The sequence below is a fragment of the Oxyura jamaicensis genome (genome assembly GCF_011077185.1).
Source record: "Oxyura jamaicensis isolate SHBP4307 breed ruddy duck chromosome 17 unlocalized genomic scaffold, BPBGC_Ojam_1.0 oxy17_random_OJ106481, whole genome shotgun sequence".
In the NCBI taxonomy this organism is placed as follows: Eukaryota; Metazoa; Chordata; class Aves; order Anseriformes; family Anatidae; genus Oxyura; species Oxyura jamaicensis.
Genome location: NW_023304478.1, coordinates 1 through 27,453, shown reverse-complemented (window position 1 = coordinate 27,453; position 27,453 = coordinate 1). Strand labels below are relative to the sequence as shown.

The following is a 27,453-nucleotide window of genomic DNA, read 5'->3' as shown; positions in this document are numbered from 1 at the left end:
ACATGAACACAATTGAAAAACCCGGCACTTGTTCAACATCAGAGGAACTCTTACTGCCCCAGGAGAGATGATTCAGGGCACAAGGCCACTGCAGTTTAAAAAAAAATAAAAAAATAAAAAAATAAAAAAACCCCAGCTGTAAGCAGAAGAAACTGAGGAAGAGGCTGGAATGACAGGGAACAGATCCAGAATTACTCCATTATAGGTTGGGCAGGAAGGAGCAGGAAAACCTCCAGGCTTCCAGCCAAGTCTTGAAAGCATCAAAAGCAGATGGTAGGAAGCATTCAGGAAGTTCTTACAACAGCTTGACAGGTTTACCAAAATGACACTATCTTCCTCAGGTCTGGAAGCAGGCTTTAAGAATACTCCAGTTCTCACCTTTCACCCTGGCCCTATTATGAAGCAATTGCTGATTGTTTCTTGGCTGTTGGGGAAACAGGGCAAGGAAGCATACTGCCTTGGCACTGGCTTTCCTGCCAAATTGGCAGCATCCAGGTATCATTTCAGAAGAGAAACAAATAGACTCCATTTGAAATTACTGAGTGTGCTTCCACCGCTTCGTCAGGATGAGTGTTTGTAGAGTACCGTAGAGACTCCTGTTAAATCTGGCAAGCTTTGCATTTCACTAGCATGGAGGTCTGATCCTCATTTACTTAAAGCTCTTACTGTTAAAGCAGTGCAAAGGCCCATCATGAAAATATAATCAGGTCCAGGGAACGAAATGACAGGAACAGTTTTGTTATACTTTTTATCTAGCAAAGTTTTCCAAATTCTCATTGCAATCTTGCAGTTATTACTCCATCCCTAAACCTCCGTTTCCTTGGGGATGCTCAAATTTCTCTTGATTCCTCATGTGTTCTTCAATCTTTTTTTTTTTTCTTGTATTGCGAAGTACACAAAATTGGACACATAAATAAGAATAGGAATACTCATTTGTAAGAAGATACGTTGTTTATTTTGAATAGGCTCTGGGACTAGCCTCCTGTTTCACTCAGAGTATTCCCCCCCCAAAAAAAATTGGACTCCTGGCATCTTTATAAACAAGTTTGGTCAATAGAAAGATGGGAAGATTTCCCATTTTTTCAGTGAAAAGTAGGAAATAGATGACGTTATGTTTAATGCAAAGCAGGGAGGTACAAGAAGAGAAATGATTCAGATTTTAGGACCCACAAATATTGGAGAGGCCCATAACTTGCAAAGAGAAAATACTGTCAGAAATAGAAATCTTGTTCTACTGAGGAAAGGATGATAGGAGATTGCCTGAGTCACCTCTCTTCTGATGAAAAGCAAAAGATACTTCTGATGAAAATTGATGTTTCTCCTGCACCTACCCTGACGCTGGGTTAAACAGTATAAATCATACTACAAAGAGCAAAAGCATGATAATATTTGTGCTTCTATTTTCATGTTCCATTTTTAGGCTTAATTAGTATATGAATATGGTGCATAGGATAGCTTTCTATACTGCAGTCAATATTACCTGAAATATTTGCATCTCTTCATATAAGATCAAGAACAGGAAGACCCAGAGTCTGACTTCACACTTTAAACTCAGTAAGGTATCTGAATTAATACACATGTAACTAAGAGCAAGATTATGCCCAGAAAACCAAGGCAAGTGCCTATTAGGAGGAGTGGTTTGGGTGTTGCTGCAGTCCCAAGCCAGCCAGCAATCAGCTTAGGATTTCTACAAGCCTGAAAGTCTCATAAAAAGCAGCAGGGAAAGTCCTGCTGCTTCAGGAATCATTATAACCTGAAAAGGTCAAGACTCAATAATATAATTTTATTCTAGTTTTAAGAAGACTGGTTTTAGGACATCTGAGGTTCCTTGGTTTTGAGGCTGACCCAACTCCACAGGCAAGTTTGAGAACACATTTTAATTCCAAGTCTTAGTAATCATGGCCTTAGAGTTTCCTCACATTGTTACCTTGGGATGAAGGCTCTCATTCTTGATCTGGAAGAATTTAGAAGCAATTTTTTTTGAAAGTCAGCAGAGATCTATTCATCCATTTCAGGCTTATCCAAGTATGTAAATCCATGAGATAAATCTACATTTTGACTTTTTTTTTTTTGTCTTAAAGCTCAGAAATGATTTGCACCAAGTGTTTTCTGAGAAAAGTAGACTTTGACTTGTCTGAAAAATGTAGTTCAGAAACAGAGCCATAACCACTCAATAATTACACAGGGTAATATTTCTGTACCTACCCTCATGTACCCCAAATACATGCAGATGTTTGCATGCTCTTTCTCATAAACTACTGGAGAATTGGGTGTGGGATGAGGACCTGGCAATTTTTCAGGCCTGGAGTATTTCTGGAGAAAAGACAGCAAGTTTAACTTAAAGTTGACTGTGCTGCACCGCCCCAACACAGGGGGGGCCCCCCCCCCCCAGAGTGACTGCACTTAGGGATCATGCACTGAGCTTTATTCCCTGTTCTTCTTTGAAATTGCCCATTCTGATGATGGAGGGAGTGGATGAACAGTCTGATTCCAGGCTAGTCCCTAGTCATTGCCTAAGAATGTAAGAGTTGTTTTGGCAGATGCCCTTAGCAGTGGAGAGGAAAGCCTCAGCAATACACATACACAGGGAATATAGTATTTTTGTTCGAATGAATTTAGCTTCCCATAGATTTAAATGTCTACTTATAACACAGGACCATTTAATCTTTTGTACGTTTGTTTCTTTTTTATTTGACTTAAGATACTGAATTTAGATGAGGTTTAGTTCCTACATATTGAAACTCTTAAAAGCTCTTCAAATAATTGTTCTTTGGATACTTGTTAAGCTAAAGAAATCAGTTTTGATCGGCAGTAAAAGTTCATGCTATTTTAAGTGCAATGCTATAGCTATTTTCTGTTGTATATTTAATCATTTTGAATTATATGTCATGTAAAAGATTTTAGCTCTGGGGCATTTGCCAGATGGCTGATTCTGCATTTCACACAACAAAAGAAATAATGTTTGTGTAAAGCTCTTAAAAATAGTTGGTAATCAGTATATTCTACAACGAATAGGATCCAGACCTGTTTGAAAAAAAAAAAAAAAAAAAAAAAAAAAACAGCTTTTGCAGAAATTAATTTAGAGAATTTGGTCTCTACCTCTGGGCTCTGAACAAAACAAATTGTGTCTATTGTTTGCTGATTTTTTAACATTTGACAAGTTAACTGAGTTGTAAATTTCATGTATTTTTATGTTAAATGCCATTTATTGCACTCCATTGATCTTTTTTCTCTTTACTTTGGCTAGCAAACTTATTTCTGAAAAAAAGGTTTTGTAAAACAGAGAGCCAATACTACTCCATTTACACCAGTCAAGCATGTGAAAGTCAGAAGCCCTTTGCTTTTCTTCCAACAGCTGAAGCCCTTGTCCTTCTCATGTTCTCCTCTGACTACTGCTGACCCATCTTTCTGGCCTGTTTTATACGAATTCCTCCAAAATACCTTTGCAAGAAGTATTTTGTCTCTTTGCCACTGCAGTCAGCTTGTTTTCTTTACCCTCAAGGCTCTTCACAAGTCCATACAAATTCACCATTTGGTCTTGTCTCCTCCATCTCCCATATACTTTTTTTCCCTTGCAGTTAGTCTTAGGATAGATTTTCTGCCCCCATTCCTATAAAACTGCAGTTTTCTGGTACTTGCTTTCCAGACTCATTGTTTCTGTGATAGTCAGAAAACTTGAAAAATATTAAGCTAAGAGGAAGGTTAGAAATATTATCGTAACACTTTCATCTGGATCTCCAAGTGTCTCTTGCCTATTTCCTGCTATTTTCTTAGGTAGCTTTTGGCCTGATGTGAGAGCTTTGCACCTAAATAATCCACAGTGCTCAACAGATAAATTAGTTGAGGACCCAAATGTTAGGAGGCAGAGAGGCAAAACATTAGCATGTATCGTTCTGGAGACAACTGAATGGGCATGACAAGAGAACAGATGTTGAAGAGAAGGTGGCTGAAGGAAATTGAGTCCACTTAAAGAGAAGATCCCAGACTCCTAAGAGAAGTAGCTTCATATCTTTTATTATTCTACCCTAAACAACTTTTTTTTAATGTTGTACTGGTTCTCCTACCCTTTGTCTGCTATTTTCATTTCTTTTTATATAGAAATTCATTAAGATCAGGCACATTTTGAATGCCATTGCAAAATGCATACTTATGTCTTTCTCTGTATCAAAGTCTATTCAGGTGATATAGGTCGCATAGTTGGAGCCCCCTCGTTTGTGTAACCAAGAAAATATTTTTATGTTAAATTTGGTTTGTGTTTTAATAAAAAATATCCTCCATTCAGTAAAATATATTATGAAACAACATGCTTTATATTCAACACTACAACCAGCAATGATAATATTAGTATATGCATGAAACAAGTCATTACAGGAATTTCAGTAGCTATAGCTTTTGCAAATACGTTGTTCCTTGTGGTTTCCTGGTCTTAAAATACTTATCGTTTTGAAAACTGTGAAAGTTTCAATTCCAAATAGTGGTATGCCAAGAAAAACAACTTTGTTTGTGTGCTAGCCATCCCATTGTGAATCCATTAGACAGGTTACACACAATTCTTATAGGCACTTATAGTCAGCTATACAGTTCATGCGCAAACAAGTTTTACAAGGCATGGAAAGTTCATTTTTGGGCCATTTTGGAATTACAGTAATTAAATGTAAATGGAAGGGTGAGAATTTGTGGGTGGAAGCAAAGGTTAATTGAAAACATGTTTTCCATTTTCTTGCCAGCCTTGATGTTGGTGAGGTCAGGCACAGTAAGGAAAGTGGTGCTAGGGACCCAGAGGGGCAGTGGAAATGAAAGGGGTGTGCCAGGCAGAATCCACGGCTGAGATGCTATCACATATGATTGTAATTGTGCAGTGGAAGAACATGATAAACTGCACTGCGGGTGATGGGAGGAGTCAGGCATGTGAAAGAATTAACTGATATTGTTGTTTACAATGTTCTGTGTGTGCCTGGCCCTCTACAAACAGAGAGGAAACTCAGCTCTAGTTCAAGGATTGTCTACTGTAAACACCCCCTCTGACAAACTGTGTTCATGGAAAGCTGCTCTGACACACGGCCGTGCCTGCAGAGCTACAGGGGTGTGCTGGAGCTGTGAGCCTCCGATCATCCTGATGGAGGGATGTATCAGGGCACAGCTACTTCCCTCCTGGCTCACACAGCTTTGAACAAGAGCAAGAGAGAACAAAGGGACAATGCATGCTCATGTCTGGTCCCAGCTCACCCCGGGCAGAGGAAAGAGCCAAGGATCTGAATTTTGGAGTGCAGCAGGGGTAGCACATTGAGCCTCCAGTGCAGATAAAGCCTTTAAGACACCAGAACCACATGCAGCTGTGCAGTATGAAGGCCTAACACAGCCAGACCAGAGCACGTGGAAAGCTTTTAAGGTGAACAGTGTAGCTTTTTTCCCGGGTGAGCCACTAAGTGATCTAGGTTCAATGCAGGGCATCCTCCTGTGCACCTCTGGGTGGCTTCCTGAGAAAGCACTAGGTAGAGGGCAAATCCTGAAGCCTGCAAGACAACAGTGCTGTGTGCTAGCAGCCTGCACTCTGCATCACAGCAGACACTTAAGCATGAAGAGTCCCAAGAAATCTCTCACAGCTGAGGTTTCCAGAAGCAATATAGAAATGCGATAGCTAGGAGAAAATCATTCTAAACTTTGCAATATGCATTTAATATAGGAAGACTAAATGCACCTAAATTACAGTGTATTTTCAAGCCATCCTTTGGAAGCACCCTGAAGCAAGCCCACCCTGAATTTTCAGCTGTTTCTAATCCCCCTTGAGAGAGAAAATGGAGTACGTAGTTGGGGAAGTCTCTTCTGCCACTATTAGCTGAACATTGGAAATTAAGCAAATGGTTTCATTTTGCAGAAATATTGAGCTCAAATCCACTGTTTTGAGAGGGAGCCCACCTTGGAATACACCTAACAACATTTCTGACAGACAGTGCTTGAATTTTGCTGCTATGTGCAGCTTTACCCAAAGCCGCTCAGAACAAGGAAGAAACTTGCAAAGTAGTAGTTAAGCAGAACTAATACAAAAATGGCTACTTACAGAAACACAGTAGGACCAACAGGCTTAAGTTGCCTAAAAATTCTCTGTCCCAACTGACCTGCTGACCACATAGGCAGTGTCTAACAGCAGAGCACTAGGACTTACACCCCAGGGCAATCATCCACTGGAGAAAGACAGTGTTCTGGGGATGGGTTGTGCAGGTGGCTACCAGGGTTGGCCCCATATGCTCTGGGCCTGCTTAATGAAAACAGCTTGAATTAATTATATAAATTAAAGAGGAGCTGTCTCAGTTTGGGCTGGCCGAGGATGTGGCTCACAATATTCAAAATATATTTTGTGGGTTGTAGAAAATTGATTTTTTTTTTTGATCAAGGCATAAGGAAATAATTCACGAGAATCAATCAATACTTACGTATATTCTAGCAGCTCATCCATTAAGATCTAACTCAATCTCTCTCTCTTTGAAGATTTCAATTGTATGTCATGATAATGATCGCTATATTTCACTAACTTTTGAGTAAATAACTTGTTAATGTTTACTAACTGGACAGGGAGACACTAGACTGCAATACAATTTTTAGCCAAACCTGTTTTCTTTACCTTCAAACGTAAACATTAGTCCTGTTTCAGCAAAGTCTGTTCCATGACTGTATATTCTACTGAGGAAAATCTAAAAAAAATGGATAAACTTGTAAAGATAAATATGCTGACACAAAATTCAGCACACAACGTGAAGAACCCCATACTACCTAATTGTGCACAGGGTGATAATTTACCACTGATTAAAGAGTTTGTATTTTTTTCAAATCTTTTTTAAAGGGAAAATTACTTCTGAAGGTGAAGATGTGCTTAGACAATCATATTAACATATTCAAACAATCGCAATTTGCAAAATAGTAATTACAACTCACTATCTGGTAGCATTAATCAAACTTCAAGGTTTAATTCCATTTTAAATATTGATGAAATGTGATTCTCCAATCTAACCCTGGTGTTGCAGGGTTATGGAAGCAGCCAGTGACAGAAAAAGAGGAACGTGTAGTTAACAAGCAGCTGCCACAAAGAAGGATCGGCATCTGTGATTTAAATTGTTAGCTGCACAGTCAGGTAGAGTGTAAAAAGGGTAGTCAAGAGGCTGTTAAGTCCATTGCTGCCAATTACTAACAATCAGGGAGGAGCTTTAAGACTTGTTCAGTACAATAAACCCAGTTTGTCTTGTTTCAGGGGTTACTACTGAAGAGGTTGCAGCTGCACTGATTCAAATAGCCCTAAAACTACAGTAATTATCAACCAGTCTTCTTTAGTGTAGCAAAAGTATGTTTTACCATAGCTTAACTCTTTACATTCTAATATTTCTCTGCCTCTTCTCACATAGCTAGCCCCGGAGCCATTCTGATGTCTGGTTTTGTGGTTCTTCTAGCTATGCTAGATCAAAGCTTTCATTTCCCCTTACCTAGACCAAGGAGCAGTTGTGCAGTGTGCTTGGGTTGGATGGCAGCTCTGGGATTTGCTTTAGATTTTTTTTTTATTATTATTAAGTCATTACATCTATTATTCATTTTCATATATAAAGTTGAAAATCATATCGCTCATTCAGTTTTTGCAGCTGATTAAATTATATGCAAGTTAAGCAGTGTTTATGAACATGAATTTAATTTGCCTGGGCTCAGATTGCTGCATGAACTGAGATGTTTTGAGACTGGTTTGTGGAGGCTAAAATCCCTACCACAATCTGCCTTGTGTGCTTTCCTAGGAGATCATGAAAATATCGAGTGCAGAAGGAAACAACCTAGGCAAAGCAAGGATGTAGTGGAAATCCATGATACAAAGCCAAGAGTAGTATCTGCCTTTCTTAGTGCCTATAGCCCTGATGCTGTTGTGCGACCACAACGCATTTCTCACTAGGAAGGTGAACTGATTAGTACTTGGAGAGCCAATTATAACATTACCCAAATATGAGCTAGATAGTGCTGACGTGTAGCATGTGTAGAATTGGTCTATTCCTTGACTGTGATGGAAATAGGCAAAGTTTCATTTCCCTGTGGTTATTACAAGCTCAGATAAACTATTTTTCTTAGTCAGGGAGATCCCAGCTAAAACCGCAGAGATACCCGGACTGGACAACGTCTGTCATAGCCTAGGCTCACGTGATCGCATCATTACAGAGCCGGAACACCTAGTGCATAGAACAAAAGCCAGCACATTGATTATGGCTTTGATGTTGTTTTTAAGAAAGCTTAAGGACCACATTTGCATTCCTGCTGCAGCCCTCAATGGAATCTCTGCCTGTGTAAGGATTGTGTGGTCTGTAAGCAAGATTCACTGCTTATCTTCTTAATTTTCTTTTTAGCTTATTTTCCAGCATTTATTTTCTCAGAGATTATGCCTGAATAAGAAATGTGCCATAAACAGAGTGTATTGTTACAGACCTATTGATTCAAAGTAAATAACACAGAGAGTGAAAGACATATCATGTCAGTGACACAGAGAAAGACCGATGCTTAGGTACTATCAAAATGGTAACCGTTTTTCAGTCATTATAGCAAACCTACAGCCTGAGCTGTTGGAACAACAGCAAACCAAGGGTGTTTTCTACCCCATGCATGGTCACTGGGGCACGGTCAGCCAGCACCAGCAGCCACTTTGACTGGAGACCAGTGGCTGCACGCGAAGACCAGACCGAGGAAATTGCTGCTAGGAAAATCCTCCTGAGATTCACAGACCTGTCCGACTACTGTTTGTCAAGGGTGTCAGACAAGTGCTGCCATTTAGACAAGGGGTGGATGCTTTGGCACAGACCTCACTCTAGCCTGCTTTTACCAGGATGCCAATAGAGCTACTTGTGAGCAGCACCTTACGAGAAGGGAAGACCTGCACTCAGCTCACTTGAACAGAAAGGAGAAATAGGGGAAGGCAGAATTAAGAAAAAAATAAAAAGGAAAGGAACAACAACAACAACAAAGGAGGGACAAAGCTGACTTGATTCAAAACCCACTGGAGTCAGTAAGATTTAGCCACATGCAATGCTACCATGTCACTTTAACTGAAAGGTACAACTCCCCAGTCAAAAGGTTTCCAGGAAAATTTGACTCCTTACAAGCAGCATTCTTCTTTCTTGATCTGTTTTGACCTAACTGAGCAGGGCTCTCAGTGGTGCAAGGTGGGATCATGAGCTATGCGAAGTGATGTTCACAGCACCACGATTACAGCTCCCTTTCTTGTAACCATCTGGGCTTTCAGGTCATAAAGGCTGCTACAAAACCTTACAATTTAGGAGGAAGCAAGTGAGAAGCACATGTCACAAGCAGATAATGTGAATTTCTTAAGAGAGTGGTAAACACAAGAAGCAGCTCTAATATATTTCATTTATACAAAAATAAATACAGGTATTGTTTTAAGCAAAACCTTGATTTTTCCCAAGGCTTTTTGAAGTTTGTTTTTTCCTGGTCTGCTAGACAGATCACTTTTCCCCTAAGCAAGTGAAAAAAGAAAAGGCTGCAGAACAGTTTTTGAAGACAAGACTGTTTAAGTCCCTGGAATAAAGAAGCCACAACTTATATTTGCCACGTTATTTTCTTTTGTAATCATACAAAAAATTTCTAGTCAAACCTTGCTGGACAGTTGTTTTTTCCTACATTGTCTTTTTTCTTCTTCTTCTTCTTTTTTTTTTTTTTTTTTCTTTTCACGCTATTATTCTCTGAGAATATGACAGACATGAATACTAATAAGGGACACAGAAGATGATCTGAAACACACCCATCAGTACTATATCAGCTTATTGATACCGATTATAACGTACACTTCAAAAACAGCACTGAAAGAAAAACTGAAAGAGAAGAACTTAGGCTTTGACTGTAGATTTTTCTTTACCTTCACTTTTCATAACCTGACAAGCAATGCAGACATAATATTCAAAAATGCATAACTTCACCTCTGATACTTCCAACGTATTTCCTGCAAATGGTCATAAAAAGTCCAAAAAAAGCATAAATTTCAGTTCTGCCCAAGTTAATCCTATCAAATAGCTGAGTAATCAGAATCATTGCCATGTATCCAGTGTCTCCTGCCTTGACACATTCCAACACAACAGCACACAGTCTTTTCAAGAAACAAAAATGTGTTCTAAGAGATGCCAATGGCTAAGAACGGATATTTTTTTCCTCAAAGGAAAAATTGTTTGAGCTGGACCCTGGTAATGCAAAAAGCAGGTCTGCAATGGTGATATTTGGCCTTCTCTTTCTCTCCCTTTTAGATGATGATGAGCATGAGTGGATCATTCGGACCTGCAGGAAAGCTGAAGATGAAACAACTGGGCATAAACCTAAACCATGAAAATTGGTTTTGCTAGACTATAATAATCCAAAGCAGGTAATCTGATGCACAATAAGTCTAATTTGTCCTCTCAGATTTATATCACCCCTTCCCTCTACAGGAATATAATCTTTTCGTCATCTTTGTCAGCATAAACAAAAATGGAAATAATCATTTAATCAGTCATGCTGAGAAAAAGCCATGGAAAAAGAGCAGACTGTACTCACAGTAATATTCCTGAGAGGTGTGTAGTGTAGTATATATACACGTTATTAAGCTTGAAAACAATTTGTTAAAAAGAGTGCCTCAGATTCAGTGTTGAACTCATTCAAATCCATCTTAATCAACATTATTTTCCCAGATTTTAGTTAGCTGTCCTGGTGAATTCCTTTCCTCTCTTTTTGCTCAGTACTTTGATATTGATTGATCATTGTAATAATGTACACCAGAGGTATTCTTTAATGACTGGTTTGCTAACTAGGAAATTATATCCATTTACTACGAACGTTTGTTGAACTCTCCTGAAGCCAGAGTTTAACAAAATAATAAAAGAGGAAAACTGGGTGGGTTGCTGCTTGATTAGTAAGCCAGAAAGTATTTAAAAATAAAATAAAATGGAATTACATCATTTTCTGGATGTAAGTGCCAGCACTTCTACTTGCATTAACTTTTATTTATTACACAAATAAGACATTTACAAAGCACAACATTAAAAGTATGTAACAAAACAGACATTGGTTTTACAAAAAAGTGCTTACAATTTAGTTTTAATTTTTAAAATAAATATTAGTCTTGACTGTCCACTCATTTAGAGAATTTTTTAACCATTGTAGCCAAGACATGCATAATTGCAACATGCTACAACAAAATGATTGGCTGATGAAATAAAACCGATGTGTCTATAGTTGGCATCCTACAGATATATCACTGATAGTAGTGCAGGATTGATTCCCACTCCCCCGTCCCAACTAGTAAGTTGTGTAAGCACCTTTAGCTAGGGCATTGGGGTTAACCAACGTGAGCCAAAATAATAATTAAAAAAAAAAAGGCAATAAAATTGTAAACCATTCCACTTTCAGACCCTCACCGTATTTAGTTACCTTATTAAATTTGAGTGAAAAGCCTCTCACGGCCTATCTTCACTGGATTTTGTCTGCAAAAGTTTTTGTAAATAGCAACTGGAAAAGTTTAATACATGGAGTCTGCATTGCTGCACCAGGACTTATATGGCAATTACTGAATAAATGAAGAAAATGAGAATGAGTTTTACTTTTTTTCTTTCTTTCTTTCTTTCTTTCTTTCTTTTTTTTTTTTTTAATCTACAGACAGGAGATGAATGCAAATGACCTGAGATAAGGTTTGGTTCAGTGGCAACAGTCAGTGTGAAATATATCGTGAAACAACGTATTGAATAAATTAGAGAATTTCTTACATTCTTGGTAGAGTTGAGTATTTTCCATACACATAATTAGCTCTAAAACTGCACAAGCTGAATTGCTTCCAGTTTTTGCAAACAATTTGGGCTTAATATGAACAGAGCCTGATTTCTGAATTAGCAAAGCTGCTCCTGGCTACTTACGGGGGGAGCTGCCCTCGGTCAGGGTCTGTGCGTTGCAGGTCACTGTGAGCACAGCGCGGCTGGGGAGAGACCTCCACGTTACCCTGCCTGCGCTTTGCACGCCGGCCCCGTCCGTGGTATCAGCTACAAAAACTTGGACATACAGTACATTTCACAAGTGGTTCTCTTGGTCAGTGACTAAGCTGATATTTAGCAGATACATAGTTAATAGCCTCCCTTTCACTGCACTGCTGAGACAGAAGATAAATGCAACAGACCGTTTTCTCCCTCAAAACAGTTGTGGAAATCTCAAGTACTGGGGGATGTCAGGTCAAGTTACAGCCTGAGGTCTCTCCTTCAGCCTTAAATTGGACAGCTACCCATTAGTTTATAGCACTAAGTCCACAACTAAACAATCATTCCAATGCGCGAGCACAAATGGAGAAGAAAGTGGGGCCCTGGTGACCCCGCCGACCACCCCCAGCATCTGAAGGCCGTTTCACGCGGACACAGCACGCCACGTACACCCCGCAGCCACCCACGCCGGGAAACAGCACTCACAGCCAACAAAAGGTCTGCCAGTCCTTTCGCTCATCGCTACAGACAGGGAGAAAAGCGGCAGGAACAGGAACAGCTTGTGACCGTTCCTGCCCCACGGACACACTTTGGAGCGGTGGTTCCTGCCAGGCCACGCGTGCGGGAGTCCCTTGTCGTGGGTCACACACTGGAATCAGTTATTGGTGTGTCAGAGGGTGACAATAATACTTTGCAGACCTAATTTCCTCCCTCCTTCCAAATATTGTTTCATACTGGGGGTAGAGCTGCTAGCTGCAGTTACACAGAATACTGGCCTCACCGTCCAAATACTACCGTCACTCTCCCTGCTTTATGTACATACACACACACAGGGGCATGTATGTATTTGTTCCAACACGTATCAGCGTGTGCTTGTATTCAGTTATTCCTCAAATCAAGAGATCTCAGTGGCCACCTCGGCAGATATCTGTGTCTCCTCACACAAGTCCCCAAGCAGGGGTGACTGCGTAGGGCCACCGGTGCCACGCGGCGCCCAGCGGGCCCGGCCCAGTGCCACCCACCCGGCTCAGCCACCACGGGCTGCGGGAGATTGATCTCTCCAAGAGAAAAACACGTGTATCTATGGCTTGAACTGAAAACAACTTATGCAACCGATGGATTCCTGTTGTCTGTCCCGCAGGCACCGCTCAGTCACGTCACGCACTAACTGTGGCTCATGGTAGGCTTTCACATTCTTGGAAATGCCGCGCAGACACCGAGCAGCAAGACAGACCCGTGTGCTCACGTGGAGAGAGGCTTTGTTATCGGCCTGCTCTTGGCTTGGTGCAAGCTGAGAAGGGCAGGCAAATGCTAGCTGTTTACTTTTGCTATTACTGTCAATGAAGTATCATTTCAGAGGCTTTTTCCTGATTTTGGGGCCAGAGGGCCGAGTACTTCCTTTGTTGTTGCAATGAGACTGCCTCTGAGGGTGAGCCCCGCATCGCCCGCTCCTCTGCAAGCAGCCGGCTGGGGCTGTGCCTCCATCCCAGTCGTGGCAGAAGCAACAGTCATGCTCCGGGTAGGGAGAACAAGGCAAGGGCAGAGATAATCGGACGCTGCCAGACAAAGGAATATGCCGTCACCTTGCTGCCGCTCGGCTGGGACCGCTCCTGCCGGCCTTACCGCCGGCTGCACTTCCCTGACTGCTCCCGGGTTCCTCCCCTGCTGCCCTCAGTGAGCGCTGGGTCCCTCTCCTGGGGTCCGTACCAGGGCAAGACTTTTCTACACATTTACGATCAGCTTCCTTTAAGGATTCCCCAGTCCCAGTGTATGGAGTGCCTAAGTTCTGTGTAGGTACACCCATTTGTGATCCAACATGACTCCACGGAAATAAAGTAGCTTGTTAATAAAAAATGAGACTAATAATAAAAACAATAATAAAAGATTTGGCAGATGTTTGTGAGAGGAGAGAGACATTCAGTGCTCTGAGAACAAGTCAGCAATCAAAACCTTCAGAGTGCTAAGCCAGGCTCTGCCACCAACCCCCACCGCTCCTTTCGGTTCAGGACATCTCCGTTTCCCCTCCTACAAAATGAGGGGGGGGAACACTAAGGTTTACTTACCTTACAGAGTGATCAAAGGACATGTGATTCTAAAGCACTTTGAGGAGGAAGGAAAACTGCCTATTTCCAGCTGGCATCATGTTTTCCACTTAGTGGAGCCACAGCTACCTGTGGCTTTGGCTCAGGAGTCCTGTGTGTATATTGAGTTGCTGAGCCAAAGAGCCCATTTCGGATTTCACACATGCAAGTGTAAATTAGGAGGGACGTCCGGGAACCAACACTGCTTCACTGGTGCAAAAAGAGAATCAGGCCAAACCACGTAAATTCCTCCTTTCTTTATATTCATAGGTGATCATCGAACCCCCTGTGACTCAGCGTGAACTGATCTGTTCATATTCCCATGACTGGGGAGCAGGATTTGTAAGCACAGCAGAGTCACTACTTTTGGCTGTGTCTGGCATTGCCTTGGAGAGACTCACTGTCATTCTACAAGTCCACAAGAAACAAGTGAAAAATGTAACTCTGCACTCGACACACACATACACAGAGTGTTGCTGGAGAAATAATAGTGGATGTTAGATGCTGGTCAATGGGAACAACTGAGAGTGCTGGATCTGAGTTTCTCCTGCATGACTGAGAACAGTTGCCTCGGGCTGGACGCTGTTGCAGCGACTGAGGGGCAGTGGTGCTGGTAGCGCCGTGGGCAGATGAGGAAGAGCTCGCGCAGTCAGTACTGAAAGAGGATGACCTAGTGGGAGAAACGTGAACCAAGCGTTAGCCACTTCCAGAGACAAACGGCCCTCACCACAGAAATGGGCTCTCGGGGAACAGCCAGGCAGCACATGCGCCCAGCCCAAAGAGAGGGCAGCGACTTTCCCATGGGTCAAACTCTTTCTGGAGCCACTCTTGCCCCCAAGCCCCACAGACCAGAGCCCGCAGGGAAGGCTGCACACAGCCGAAGCATCAAAGCAGGAGGTAAGGGGAGTCACCACCTCCCTGTTTGCCTGCAGAACTGCACCGCGCTGCGCAGCGCAGACAGTAGGTATCTTGTTTGCTCTGTGAGCAAATCTCACAGTCTATGAGGAAAAAGATGCTGCTTTAGGTTTACAGAACTGAGCATGGCAGGAACTGTTTGGAAAAGGAACTGGTCTGTGAGGCAGTTCCATGTCCTGAGAACCCAGCCCTGCAACATCCACAAGTAATTGCACTGAAGTCACAGGAGCCAGTTGCTGCTGGGGAGTTTCTTTGAGGGATAGCATTAGGACTGAGTAATATTTTCTGAAAACTCTTCAGTTTTCTTGTAGGTAACATGATAAAATGGTAGCATTTTGACGAAAAAAAGTAACTTTGCTGTGCCCCTGCTTGCATTTATTGGAAGAGCTCAACAATCTCTGGTTGCTGCACTGAATAGAGAAAGATTTGGAAAGAGCTGCTGAGAGCTTCTAAAAGTAAAGATGAAAGCTAAAACAGCAAGAGTTGCCAAAGGCTCAGTGTTTCCTCACAATGAAGTCACTTAAATTGGGATCCTAAGTAAAATCTTATGAGCCTATGCATGTATACATCATTTCAGGAGCCTCACCCCAAAAACAAGCTCTACATCAGAATGGGCAGATACTGAGGTACTGAAAAGAAAAAAATCTATATGCAATATTGTCTCTTAGCCAAGGATTGTGAAATAACATTCCTATTTAAGATATGATGATGGCCAGTTGTTATTTTTTAAGCAATACTGGAATCCCCAAGAAATGAATCCTTCATATTAGCTCATGGAGAGCTGGAAGTCAGCACGTGGCGCAGGTCCTGCCCGCGCAGTCCTAGCAGCCGTGCGCTGCTCACAGACCAAGCGTGCTGACAGTGGGGCAGCAGAGCAGGGAAGGAAGCAAATGACCACAGGGAAGGGAGAAACCAGAAACACAGGAGCTAAGGGAGGTTGGAGACTTGAGTGGCTCCAGGCAGAGCATCCCACCCAGCACAACACAACAACAAGGGGAATTTAGCGCACAACAAATTGGCACCATGTACCAACAGCTGGTACATCAGTCCAGGGCCACCAAAATTAAGCATACACTATGAGCAGCTGGCAGCTGCTGGAGGTCACAGAGGAGAAGCCCTGCTGGAATGAGCAGGCAGTGGCAACGACATTACGCAAGCAGCAGTTTGGCCCCAAAGCCTGAAACAAGGACAACAATTACCTTCTCACCCCTATTAGATAGCGGTCCTTCCATGTCTGCCTTGAGGTGCACTGGTGGAGCAGTGTAGGGAAGTCTACAGTGCACTTGTCCACACTGTACCTGACCTGCGGATGAGAAGAGGCTTCAGCCCCGTTACTGCCAACAGCGTGAGCCCTGCGAGCGACATGGCCGGGCTGCTGGCAGGGAGCACCCGGGGACACGCACCGAGGAGCCACATCTGGCGTGGGCGAGGGTGGAGAGAAACCTCACAGTTTTCACAGAGCCCAAACACTCCATCCTGGTGGCCCTTCTGACCCCAACAACACCGCCCTACGTGCAAATGGTCCATCGGCACCCGGCAGTTGTTAGGAAAAGCTCCTCCGACCTTGTGCAGGGCGCAACCACGCTGCTCTCCAGGACAAAGGGAACCCAAGGAAGGCCGAGGGCCCTAAACCCAAGCCAAGGCAGGGACCTTCGTGGAACCAAACTGCGCAGCCCCTCCCCAGCCCCGCACTCACTCTCTATGTATCCGTGCAGCGTCACCATCCGGGCCCGCTCCGGGCTGCTGAAGGGCGAGTAGTGGATGTCCTCGGGGAGCGAGGAGGGGATGCGGGACGGGGGGGGCCCCCGAGGGTGGCACCGTGTGCTGGGGCGTGTGTTTTTTATGGCGGGCTCTGCAGTTTTGAAACCAAACCTGAAAGGAAAGCAGCAGACACTGAGTGAGGAGGGAATTGGGCTGAGCTGCGGTCGCTCACAAAGCCCCAGTGAGGGCTGCCTCCTCAGGGTATTTACAAAAAGGCATTGCATTTGGAGATTTCCACGCTGAAACACCTTGTTAGCGTCCACTGCCTCCCACTGCTTTTTTTCTGCACTCACTGGAGGAAGACTTTTGTCTCCAGAAAGCACAGACGTTAGCATGCCTGAAGTGGCACCATTACAGTTAATTTGGCGTGGTCAGAACCGACACCATTCTTCAGTAAGGCAATGAAAACTTTCATGCTTGGTGCGGGAGTCACTGAGTGAAATGCCACGACCGGGCCGTGCAGGAGCTCACGCTAAATATCACACCGCTCCCTTCCGCACTGACAGCATATCCGCAGCAAGCTGCGTCTGCGACCGTAGGCATGACGAAAACAATTTAATCTCTTGTGGTTATTGTGTCCAGAAACCACATCAGCAGCACAATGAAGCTGAGAAATGAAGGTACGACAGGAGACAGCCACCAGCAGGCAGGAGCCTTCTGACCATATCTCACTGCTCTTAATTAAAGGAATAGCTAGGGGACTACACCATAGAACCAAAACATGCATGGAGGCTTTTTCCATCCTAACGTGCTGTTTTCTTTCTTATGCTTTAATTTTTGAAGGATAAATGGGAGTAGAAACCTTCCACAAGTCACAGCGAAGATCAGCGCCCTGAGGCCACGCACACTGGACCATGCGAAGGAAACAGTCACAAGCATTTGACAAATTGTTTCCTGCTCGAAGCACCTTTAAAAAACATCCACATAAAAAACAGCCCAGCGTGTAGACCAGTTGATCTTTCTCTAAATGAGGAGTCTCAATAACTGAGGCTCGAGCCAGACTTTCACGCGCTAGAAATTTAAATGCGTCTTTGGCAAAGCAATCCTGGATGAAAGCTCCAAGTTTATTTTAATCACTCGTGCTCTCATTGTATGCAGAAAGTATGTCAGCAGCACGCTGAAGTGAGGAGCACGAATGTGGCCGAGGGCACGCTGGGTGGCTGTGGGAGCAGCAGAGGTGGTGTTTTCCTCCCAGCCCCTCCGGCACCACTCTCCCTCCCCTCACACAAGGCACAGGCACGGGGACATGCTGCTGCTGCCCCCCTTTCTCCTGAAATTTCCCAACGCCAACGGTGCAGCCTCGCAGGACCAGCACCTCGCTGCTGGGGAAGCACCGGCCCTGCCTGCGCCCATGCCAGTGACAGAGTGCTGCAGCCGGTGTGCTGGGGGCAGCTCCCTAACCTGTAATTTGTTTGGATTGGCCCAGGCTGTATTTTTTTCATTGCATTAAAAAGAGGAAAAAATACCGAAAATCAAAGAGTGAGAAAGGGGAAGGACGGTGCTGGCATCACGAACCAACGTGCTCACAAGAGAGCACGAAGCTGCTGGATGCAGCAAGCCCTGCGGCCGACATAAGGGAGCGAGGGGCTACGGGGACGTTCAGCCCATTTATCACCAGTGTCCCCATCACACGGGGGCACTGGTGCCCCCCCTCCACCCTTTTCTTCATCCATCATGGGGGATGCTGGTGCCCATGGCTGATGGTGCCCGCACCTCACCCGCACCCCACGCCCCGTGTCCCACGCGCTCGCCCCACGGCTGCCCCTACCTGAATGACTCTCCGACTCAGCCCCGTCATGTCCGCGAGTTTCTGAAGCGTTTGTGCGTCGGGGTTGTTGTCCTGAGCAAACTGTGCCTGCATGACCTGGTGGGCGGCGAGCAGAGGGGTCAGGGTGCGGCCGGGTGCCTCGGGCCCCCCCCGCCCCTGGCCCAGCCCCGCTACCTGCAGCTGCTCGGCGGTGAAGGAGGTGCGGGCCCTCTTGGCCGGCTTCGGCTGGCTGTCCTGCTCCGAGGGCACGGCCCCCTCCAGCGTGATCCCGTTGCCTGCGGAGAGAAGCCCAGCGTGCTGCAGTCAGTGCTGGGGGAGCTGAATAACAGCCGTGCACCTCCCAGCACACACACAGCATCCTCCCTGCCCTGCCCGGGGACATCGCGGCACGGGGCAGTGGCACCGACCCGGAGCTGTACGGGGCTGCTGAGCCTCTGTCACCGAGTGGTAACGCTGCCCCGATGAGCTTACTGCTGAGTTCAGAAAAAACAGCAGTTTTGTGGAAAAGCTGGGGAATGAGGGATGGGGAGAGGACAGAGGGAAGATGGACGTTGGGGTGTGTAAAGGAAAGCACTGAAGTCCTTGGCTCGTGGCACCATCGGACTGTGTCCACCTGCAAGCAGCTCAGAAAAAGACCCTGCGTGCTGCTGAGCCCACGCTGTGCTCCGTAGCCCTGTCTCCACTGCAGCACTGCCTCCATCACCCATCCCATTCACCCAGAGTGTGATTCAGGGGGCTCCTTGCTCTTCCCCTGACCACTTTCTGGGCCCCACAGCAGCAGTACCACCAACCTTGCTCCACGTGGTGCCACCGCCCCAAGCAGCAGCCCCACAGCAGGAGGACACACTGGGACAGGGACTGTCCCCCACTGCCCAAGCAGGGCATCAGGGTGAGCCTGGCCACACTCACGCAGCCACAGAGCCAGCGGGGGGAAGGTCAGGGCCAGGGCCCCCGCCCTGCTCTGGGGACCCCACCGGAGCCCGCATCCTGCCCGGAGGAGTGATGGATGAGGGAGGGTGCCTGCGCAGGGCTGGCGCTCGCCCCGCTCCCAGGATGTGCCTGCACACCACGACGTTTGCTCTGCAAGCTGGACCGGGCTGTGATTGTCTTGGCTTGAGTTGAAGGACTTTCTCATATAGTTTGACTTGTTCTTTTAGGATGATGAATGGGACTCTGACTTCAGCAACATCTGTTTATTTTTCTTGTGTGTAAAACCTCATGTGCTGAAGAAATTGCTGGGTAATTACTGGAGGGGGAAAAAAGTGTGGCCCTCTAACTCTGCAGCAACGCTGCTCTCCAGAGCCTCCCCATCCCCTCCTGCAGCCAAGGGGCACTGTGCTCAGAGCCGGGCACCTGCCTGGGGACACTTGCCCCATGCCACAGCTCCGCAGGGCTCCCCAGCACCGGCAGGGACCCCCCTGCAGTGCAAACCAAGCCCCCAGCCAGGACCAGGGCTCTGCAGGGCCCTGGAGCCAGACGCAGCCGTGGCCGCAGCCTGGCCCCACGCTCCTCCCGGACCTGTGGCCTCTCCCTGTCACCCCCCGCACCCGGCCTCAGCCCTGCACCCCCACAGCCAGCCGGCCACCGGCCCCGCGGCCAGGACCCTCCCAGCCCGACAGGGCACGCTGTTTCCATTCTCTTACTCAAAGGCTGTAAACAGAAACACTGATTATTTTCGTGTCAGGTTGTTAATAGCTTCCACATGCTGCACGGGCTGGGACGCGGTGTTTGCCTCCCCGTGCCCGTGAAGCACTAGCGAGGGGCAGCACAGGCTGAGCCGTGCTCCCAGGTGGGCAATGACCCAGCACAGCCCCATGGGGTCCCACGGGGCATTTTTCTTGGCATTCCCGTGGCCGCAGAGCATCTCCATGGACAGCCTCTGTGTTCCCAACATGATATAAGCAAACAGCCCTGCCACAGCCCTCACTCCTCACCTCACCACAGACATGAGCACGGGAGGGAGCTGGAGGCAGCTGCAGCCCAAGCACGTGGGGCAGGACCTGGCCAGCTCCCTCCTGGCCCAGCCTGCTGGTAATGTGGCACAACGTGGCCTTGCAAACCTTCCAAAGCCGCTTCTTTCCTCCAAGTACCCCCTGGTGCTGGGGCCAGGCTGCACTCGAGGAGCTGTGGTGCTGCATGACCTGGAGGCACCAACCCAGCCCCGTGAGAGAGAGACTTGGGTAGGAACACACGGGCCGTTGGTGATGTGCCACAGCAGGGAGGCAGCACACAGCGCGGTCCAGCTCTAAGAAACCCATCCCAGGACCAGTGGAAAAAGACGTGAACAGTTTATCTGCCTGCCAGGTTTCCCACCTTCTAGGTTTATGACTCACGGCCTCAAAATCCCTGCGGTTTTTGACACCTCGCCATGGCAGCGCCATCCCCGCGCGGTGCCCGTGCCGAGGGCTGCACTGCGGCTCCGTACCATTTTCTGCCGCTCGCTTGAGGTTCTCTATCATGGTGTCGTAGTGGATCCGGCACAGCACCTTCTCCTCCACCAAGCCGAACTCCTCGCCGGTGGAGAGCTGCCGCTTGCAGGAGAAGCAGGCGAAGCAGGCGAGGTGGTAGGCGTTGCCCCGCGCCCGCCGCACCCAGTCGCTGGCGTAGATCTGCCTGCCGCAGCGGGCGCACTTGGTACCAAACCGGCTGCGGGAGGAGAGGAGACAGGGTGAGGGCGGGCAGCCTCCACCGCCCCATCGCCCACCCCAACCAGCCCCAACCCCACAAAGCCCACACGGGGAAAGGGCTGTGGGGAAACCTCCCCCCCCCTCGGGGCTGCCCGCGGGCAGGGGGCCCAGCGCGGCCGCGGGGCTGAGCCGTGCGAGCGAGCGCTGAGGTCACACAGTGTAATGAATCAGCTTCCAAGTTCGTGGGCTTTTTATTTTGATAACAGGCAGTGTGACACTCAGATGGAAATTTTGTTAGAGCCGTTTTTCCCCTATTGCAATAAATCAAAACATGTGTTTTCTCCTAACACACACAGACGCATGCATCTGCTTTTTCCTCCTATGAGGAGGTCTCCTCGCGGCGAGAAGATGATGATCGCGCTCAAGTTATTTATGCTAGGAAGTATTTCAGTGAAATGAAAAGGTAACGAGGCCGCCACATCCCCACACGCCGGGGGGGCCGTGCCTCAGCGCACGCTGCTGAGCGCCCCGCTGCTGGCAGCTCCACCGGGCCGCCGCCACTCCCGCACCGAGCCCAGGCGGTGCCACCGCAGCGCGGGCAGGGCCTCCACCAACATGGGTGGGTTTTTGCATTTTATTTTTACTAAAACCGTTAAGAAAAAATGCAACGAGCAGTAAGCAGCAGGGAGAGAGCAGCGTCTCCTCCAGCACCGCAGGGCTGGTGCTGGCCCCAACAAAGCCCTGCTCGCGGTCACCGCGTCATGGGGCTCACTCCCGGCCCCGTGCTCCTCATCCCTGTCCCTGCCGGGAAGCAGCAGACGCTGCCATCCCCTGCCCCAACAGCCTGAGCATTTCCTGCACTGCAGGCAGAGAACGCCGAGGGGACTGCACCAAGGGCACCTCTGCATTGCCTCGAGGCTGCGGAGCTGGGCAGGTGGCAGCGACTGCAACGGCTCCGGGCACCGTGAGACAGCCCCAGGTGGGAGCACGCCGCAGCCTCGAGCACCAAGAGCCCGGCTGAGCCATCCCAGAGCTGCCACCCCTGCGTGGCCTCGGGGAGATGCTGCAAGACCATCCTGTACCGAGTCACTAACTGCAAAACTACTCGGGAGGAAGAGAAAGGTTTAAATTTTTCAGCCTGACCATAGCTGACCAAAAAAAAAGAAAAAAAAGAAAAAAAACGAAACCCAACCAACAAAAAAAAAAGGCTGCTTTAGAGAGGACATTTCTGTGCTGAAATTATACAGAGACTTAGCTAAGAGACTTCGCTAATTTACTTCAGATGGGAACATTGTAAACTGACTTTGTGCCAGCTCGTTTATATAAACGCACAAACAAAAGAACTGTATTAATTTTTTATTTAGAAGTAAAGATTGTTCCTGTAAGTCAAATTACTTTGAACAATGTGCTATATAAACAGTCGTATTTGCTGAACGCTATCAAACGAGGGGGCAGGCTTAAACGAACTAATAACACGTGGTAATCGCCTCTCCCCGGCTCAATCGCTCCCTGCTCCGGAGCAAGCCAAGCTGCGCGCAGGGACGGGCACGGCCCGGGAAGAGCACATGTCCCCACGCAGGCTGGGATCTGTGGGGACACCCAGGTGGCTCAGACCTGCGGCACGGTGTCCCCGTGGCCAGGCAGGTCGCTGGCCGGTGGCAGATCCTGGCAGAGGCCCCTCCGCTCGCCCCATACAGACCCCGCCACGCGCAGCAGCTGAGGTCCCGCAGGCGGACACGGGCACGGGGCTGTGCAGGAGGCAGCGCAGGCAGCCACCGATGCTGCGCTCGCAGCTCTCACACCAGCGCCTGCCTCCAGCGCTGGCTGCAGCTGGTGGGTTTTGACGGAAACCAAACCGAGCCGGGGCCAGGCACAGGCACCCACTGGCACCCAGCAGGGGCTGTCACCACAGGGACTTCACCACCCGTGGGGAGATAAACTGCCCTGACCCATCGCTACGGGAAATGATGTCTCAAAAATAAAACTGACTTCAATTCGCTGAGCCTGTTCCTGCCATGGGCAGCGAGAGCCCAGGGAGCCCCGAACACGCAGCAGCTGCAGGGCACCAGGCAAGGGGTGTCTGGGGTCCTGCTGCCCGCCTGGCAGGGAGGGTACAAGGATGGAGCCACACTGCAGCGGGAGACACAGAGCTGGAAGCTTTCCCCAAGCCCAGGCAGATTCCCTGATGGCAAAGCTCAGCTCCGCAGCCTGGCCCACGCACCGCAGCACGGGCCGGGGCATCACCAACACCGGCTGGATCCACAGCTCCGGCCCCGCATGCAGCTTGTCGTGGGCGAGCAGATGCTGCCAGCTCCCCGCACCACCCCTGGGAGATAGAAGGCAGCAGCGACATTACCGGGAGGGACTCACCCCAGAAAGACCCGTCCTGCCTCCTCCGGGTGGCTGCAGCGTCTGGGCTGCGGGAAGAGCAGAGGCAGGAGGGTGCCTGGTGCGTGCAGGCTCACAGGCACCCGGGTGCTGCAGCTCCCCAAGCCCCTGCCTGTGGGGTTGGGTCCAGGGCCACCCAGGGCCACCGACAGCTCCACACATCCCCGTCCCCCCGGGTGCGCTCTGTAGGAAGCTCCTAATGCAGTCCCCAGAAGCAGCCGTGGCTGCGGCTTCCAGGATCCGTGCCGAACCACGCAGAGGAGCAGCAGTGCGCTGCCGAAGCAAGCCTGCCTGCACTGCGAGCCACGGCTGCGCGCGGGCCGGAGCACAAAGGCACCCCAGGGGCACAAAGGCTGGGGGTGACAGAGCCCACGCTGGCCCTGGCCCACCCGCAGGCCTTGCACTGCCCCAGCCCGCAGGGACCCCAAACTTTTGTGCCCCGGGGTTGCCCAGCATGGCCGGGTGCCCTGAGGGTCACACCGGGACCACAACAGGGTGCTGGCCCTCCCTGAGACCGCAGCCGTGGGAGCTTGGCTGCGAGCAGCCCTCGCATCACCCGGGAACACAATGTTCCTCCGACGGAGCTCCATGAGCTCCAATTTTAATTTGGTTCTCCTCGAAGCACTACAGCCCTGGATGCCAAATGCAATTATTTGACAAGACGCAGGAAAAGGCGACGCTTGCTTAAAGACGCACACGGAGCTGCGGGGCCGTGGCAGCGCCAGCACAGCCTCTTGTGTGAACGGGAAGGGATGGGGGGACAGAAGGGGCAGTGGGACAGTTCTGCTCCGCTTTTAAAAACACGCTTTGGCTGCAGCAAATAATAATTTTAAAAGTCGAAAGAGTCGGATTTGTCCCCGGCCAAGCGTTGGGTCTCTGCTGCCTGGGGCTGCAGGCCCTCCGCGGGCACCGGCGGCTCCCGGGGGCTTCCCACGGGGCTGTGGGACCCCAGCCCGGGCGGTCCCCGCTGGCGGCCCCGCTCTGCCGGCCGGGGGGGACCCGGGGACCCCCACGCGAGACGCGGGGTCTCGGCCAGCCGCGGCTACCGATCGCGGCGCTGAAGCCCGGCCCCGGCCCCGCAGCAGCCGGGGCTCGGCCGCCCCCGGGCACCGACGGCAGCAGCAGCGCGGATCGGCACCGCCCGGGGCTCGCCGCGGGGACCGGCTCGGCACGGCTCGGCACGGCAGTGCCCGGCCCGGTACGGCTCGGCACGGCAGTGCCCGGCCCGGCACGGCTCGGCCCGGTACGGCTCGGACCCCCGGCGGCAGCCCGGTGCCCGCGGGCTTCGGGGCCCCGGGGGCGGCCAGGAGCGGGGCAGCCCCGTCCCCACCCGGCGGCGGCCCCGGCGGCGTCGTTCCGCGCGCGAGAAAAACGCAATAAAAATTAAAATCGTTTTGTGCAAACAGCAAACGCCACCTCCGGCCCTGCCGCCGCCCCAGCCCGGGCAGCCGAGGCCGGCCCGGCCAGCAACGGCTCCGGCCGGGAGCGTCCCCGGTGGAGCGGGCGACGAGCGCCGCGATGCCGGGGTTCAGCCGCTGCTCGGAGCCCGTCTTTAAAAACCGCCTGCCTTTAAAAAATAGCAATGTCGTGCGAACGGTTATTAATTAACGGAAAGCGCTGGAGGAGCCCCGAAGCAGCACAAAGGCACCCCAGGCTGCCCCGGTGCTTTCCGCCCCGGGTGAGGAGGATTCCGGAGGGATCCCGCGTTCCCCCCCGCCGGCTGCTCGCGGCCAACGGCGCGGCGGGGCCGGGGCGGGCGCGGGGGGAGCCGGGCTCGGGGCTGCCCCGCCGCGCACCGCGAGCACCGCGCCGGAGGGCCGGGTGGCACGGCCCCCCCTCCTGCTGCATCTGGAGACCCTCTCAAAAAAAGTGAGATAAAACCAAAACCAAATTAAATGAAATAAAGCCCCTGGAGGCACCTAAACACGCTGCCCGCGGAGCGCGCCCTGCCCGAAGCGCCCCTGCCCGGGGGGAGCTGCCGTGCCGAGCCGAGCCGAGCCGCAGCCGTCGTGGCGAGCCCCGAGCAGCCCCGCCGGGGTCATTCTCATTTCCTGCCTGCGATTTCCCCTTCCTCCTGGGGCAAACTGCATTCCCTCGGCGGGCGAGATGGGCACAGCCGGAGCAGGGGGCTCTGCCGACAGTCAAACCCCGGCGCGGAGCTCGGGAACCCTTCATCCCCTCGGCTCTCTTTTAGGGGATGGTTCCCGGTTTCGGGTTCACCACCTAAAGGCTGCCGCAGCCCCAACAACCGGCCCCCAGCAGGACCCGCTCATCCGGCCGCCGGGGTCCCGAGCCGCCCCGGTGCCGGTTGCTGGTGCCGGCCGGGGGCTCCCCGCCGCCGGGGACTCGGTTCGCGGCTTTCTCGCGCTAACGCCAACGACGCCGCGGCGGTTTTTGGTGCTGCGCGGCGGAAAAAGGCTTGGAGCAACGGCACAGCCTTGCCGACGGCTCGGTGTGGGCTCAGCCTGCCCGCAGCCGCCAGGCCGCTGCCGTCCGACGCCTCCCGGTTCTTGCCCGGACGCCGCGGGGCCGGCGAGGACCGGAGCCGCCGAGAGCACGGGAGCGGCTGCGGAACCTCGGCCGTGCCCGGGGAGCCGCCGCTTCGCCCGGCCGCCGCGAAGCAGCCCCGGGGCGCTCTGCCCCGCGGCCCCGCAGCTTCGCGGCCGCTTCACCGGCTGCACCGGGGCCGGCGCGGCCGCTCCGCTCCCGACGGGGCCGCTCCCCCCGCACCCGCCTTAGCCCCGGCGGCCCGGCCCCTACCTGAAGTAGTCCATCTTGCAGAAGATCTCCTTGTTCTTGATGTAGCAGCTGTGCTGCTGCCGCAGTGAGGTGCGGCACACGGAGCACTCGAGGCAGCGGACGTGCCAGATGAGGTTGTTCACCTGCGGCGGAGAAGGGGGCTGAGACCCGGGGCCGCCCGCCCGCCGCCGCCGCCTCCCCCGCCGCCCCCGCCGCTCACCTTGAGCAGGTACCGGTCGAGGATCTCCAGCCCGCAGCTGGAGCACACGTTCTTGCCGGCCGACGGCGTGGACGAGGAGGAGGAGGACGGCGGCGAGCAGACGGACGGCGTGGACGGCGTGCTGGGCGCCGAGCGGGCGTCCTCCTTCTCCAGGGCGCCGGGCAGAGGCTCCCCGTCGGGCTGCGACTGCGGGCACAGCCGGGGGGGCCGTGAGCTGCGGCCCCGCCTCGGCCGCCCGCGACCCCCCCCCCCCCCCCACTCCCGGGGCCCGGCGCTCTCCCCGCGGTCCCGGCCCGGCTCGGCCCGGCGGGTCTCGGTGCCCCCGGTGCCCCCGGCAGCCCCGGCGCGGCCCCGGCCCCGCTTACCATGGCGCGGGCGTGCGGGTCGAGGCAGCGGGCGCTCCCCTTGGGCAGCGGCTCCGGCGGCATCACCTTGCGGGAGAGAGCGGGAGAGGGAGGCTGCGGCTCCATGCGCCGGGCGAGCGCGGGGCACCCTATATAAACCGCCTCAAAACAATAAATAAGAACTTTCTAGTGGCCATTTAAATCCTTTGCAACAAAAGCTGCGTCTCTTTAATGAAGCAATTTGAATGTGGATTGAATTCTCTCCCTGCCTGCACTTAACCCGGGCCTCTTGAAGTAATCGCTCGGTTCCCATGCGAGCCAAAGCGCTGAAAAAACCCCACAAACTACCTGCAATTAGAAATTGCCGTAAATGCCCGAGATAAGAGGTACCCAGAGTGTCAATTCCGGCTGTCAATCAGGGAATCCATCAGGCCACCCAAAGAATTGCAAATTTGATTTTTTTAATGGTAGTAATTAAAAATCGAAATTCTTCCCCCTCTCCCTCCGCCGAGCACAAAACGCCCCAGAAAGCGCCGGGATGGAAAAATCCTCCCCTTCGGCGCGGGAGGCGGCGAGCGGCCCCGGCCCCGGCCCCGGTACCGGCCCCGCCGCCCCCGGTACCGGCCCCGCCGCCGCGCTCCCGGCCC

The 27,453-nt window shown here is 50.6% G+C and overlaps 1 protein-coding gene and 1 long non-coding RNA gene across 2 annotated transcripts; one reads left to right on the top strand and one right to left on the bottom strand.

Annotated features, from left to right (window-relative positions):
- The first annotated feature begins 10,269 nt into the window (after positions 1-10,269).
- Positions 10,270-11,763, top strand: LOC118158026. The gene is made up of 2 exons (XR_004746770.1): positions 10,270-10,387; positions 11,656-11,763. It is a non-coding gene; the product is annotated as an uncharacterized LOC118158026 (long non-coding RNA).
- Positions 11,764-14,551: 2,788 nt separating this feature from the next.
- Positions 14,552-27,377, bottom strand: LOC118158025 (LIM/homeobox protein Lhx6-like). The gene is given in 10 exon segments (XM_035312581.1): positions 14,552-14,714; positions 16,159-16,262; positions 16,656-16,758; positions 16,760-16,831; positions 18,489-18,584; positions 18,663-18,763; positions 20,914-21,134; positions 26,264-26,385; positions 26,463-26,648; positions 26,828-27,377. Coding segments are annotated over 10 exon segments (1,131 nt in total). The 5' UTR covers positions 26,933-27,377; the 3' UTR covers positions 14,552-14,693.
- Positions 27,378-27,453: the final 76 nt, after the last annotated feature.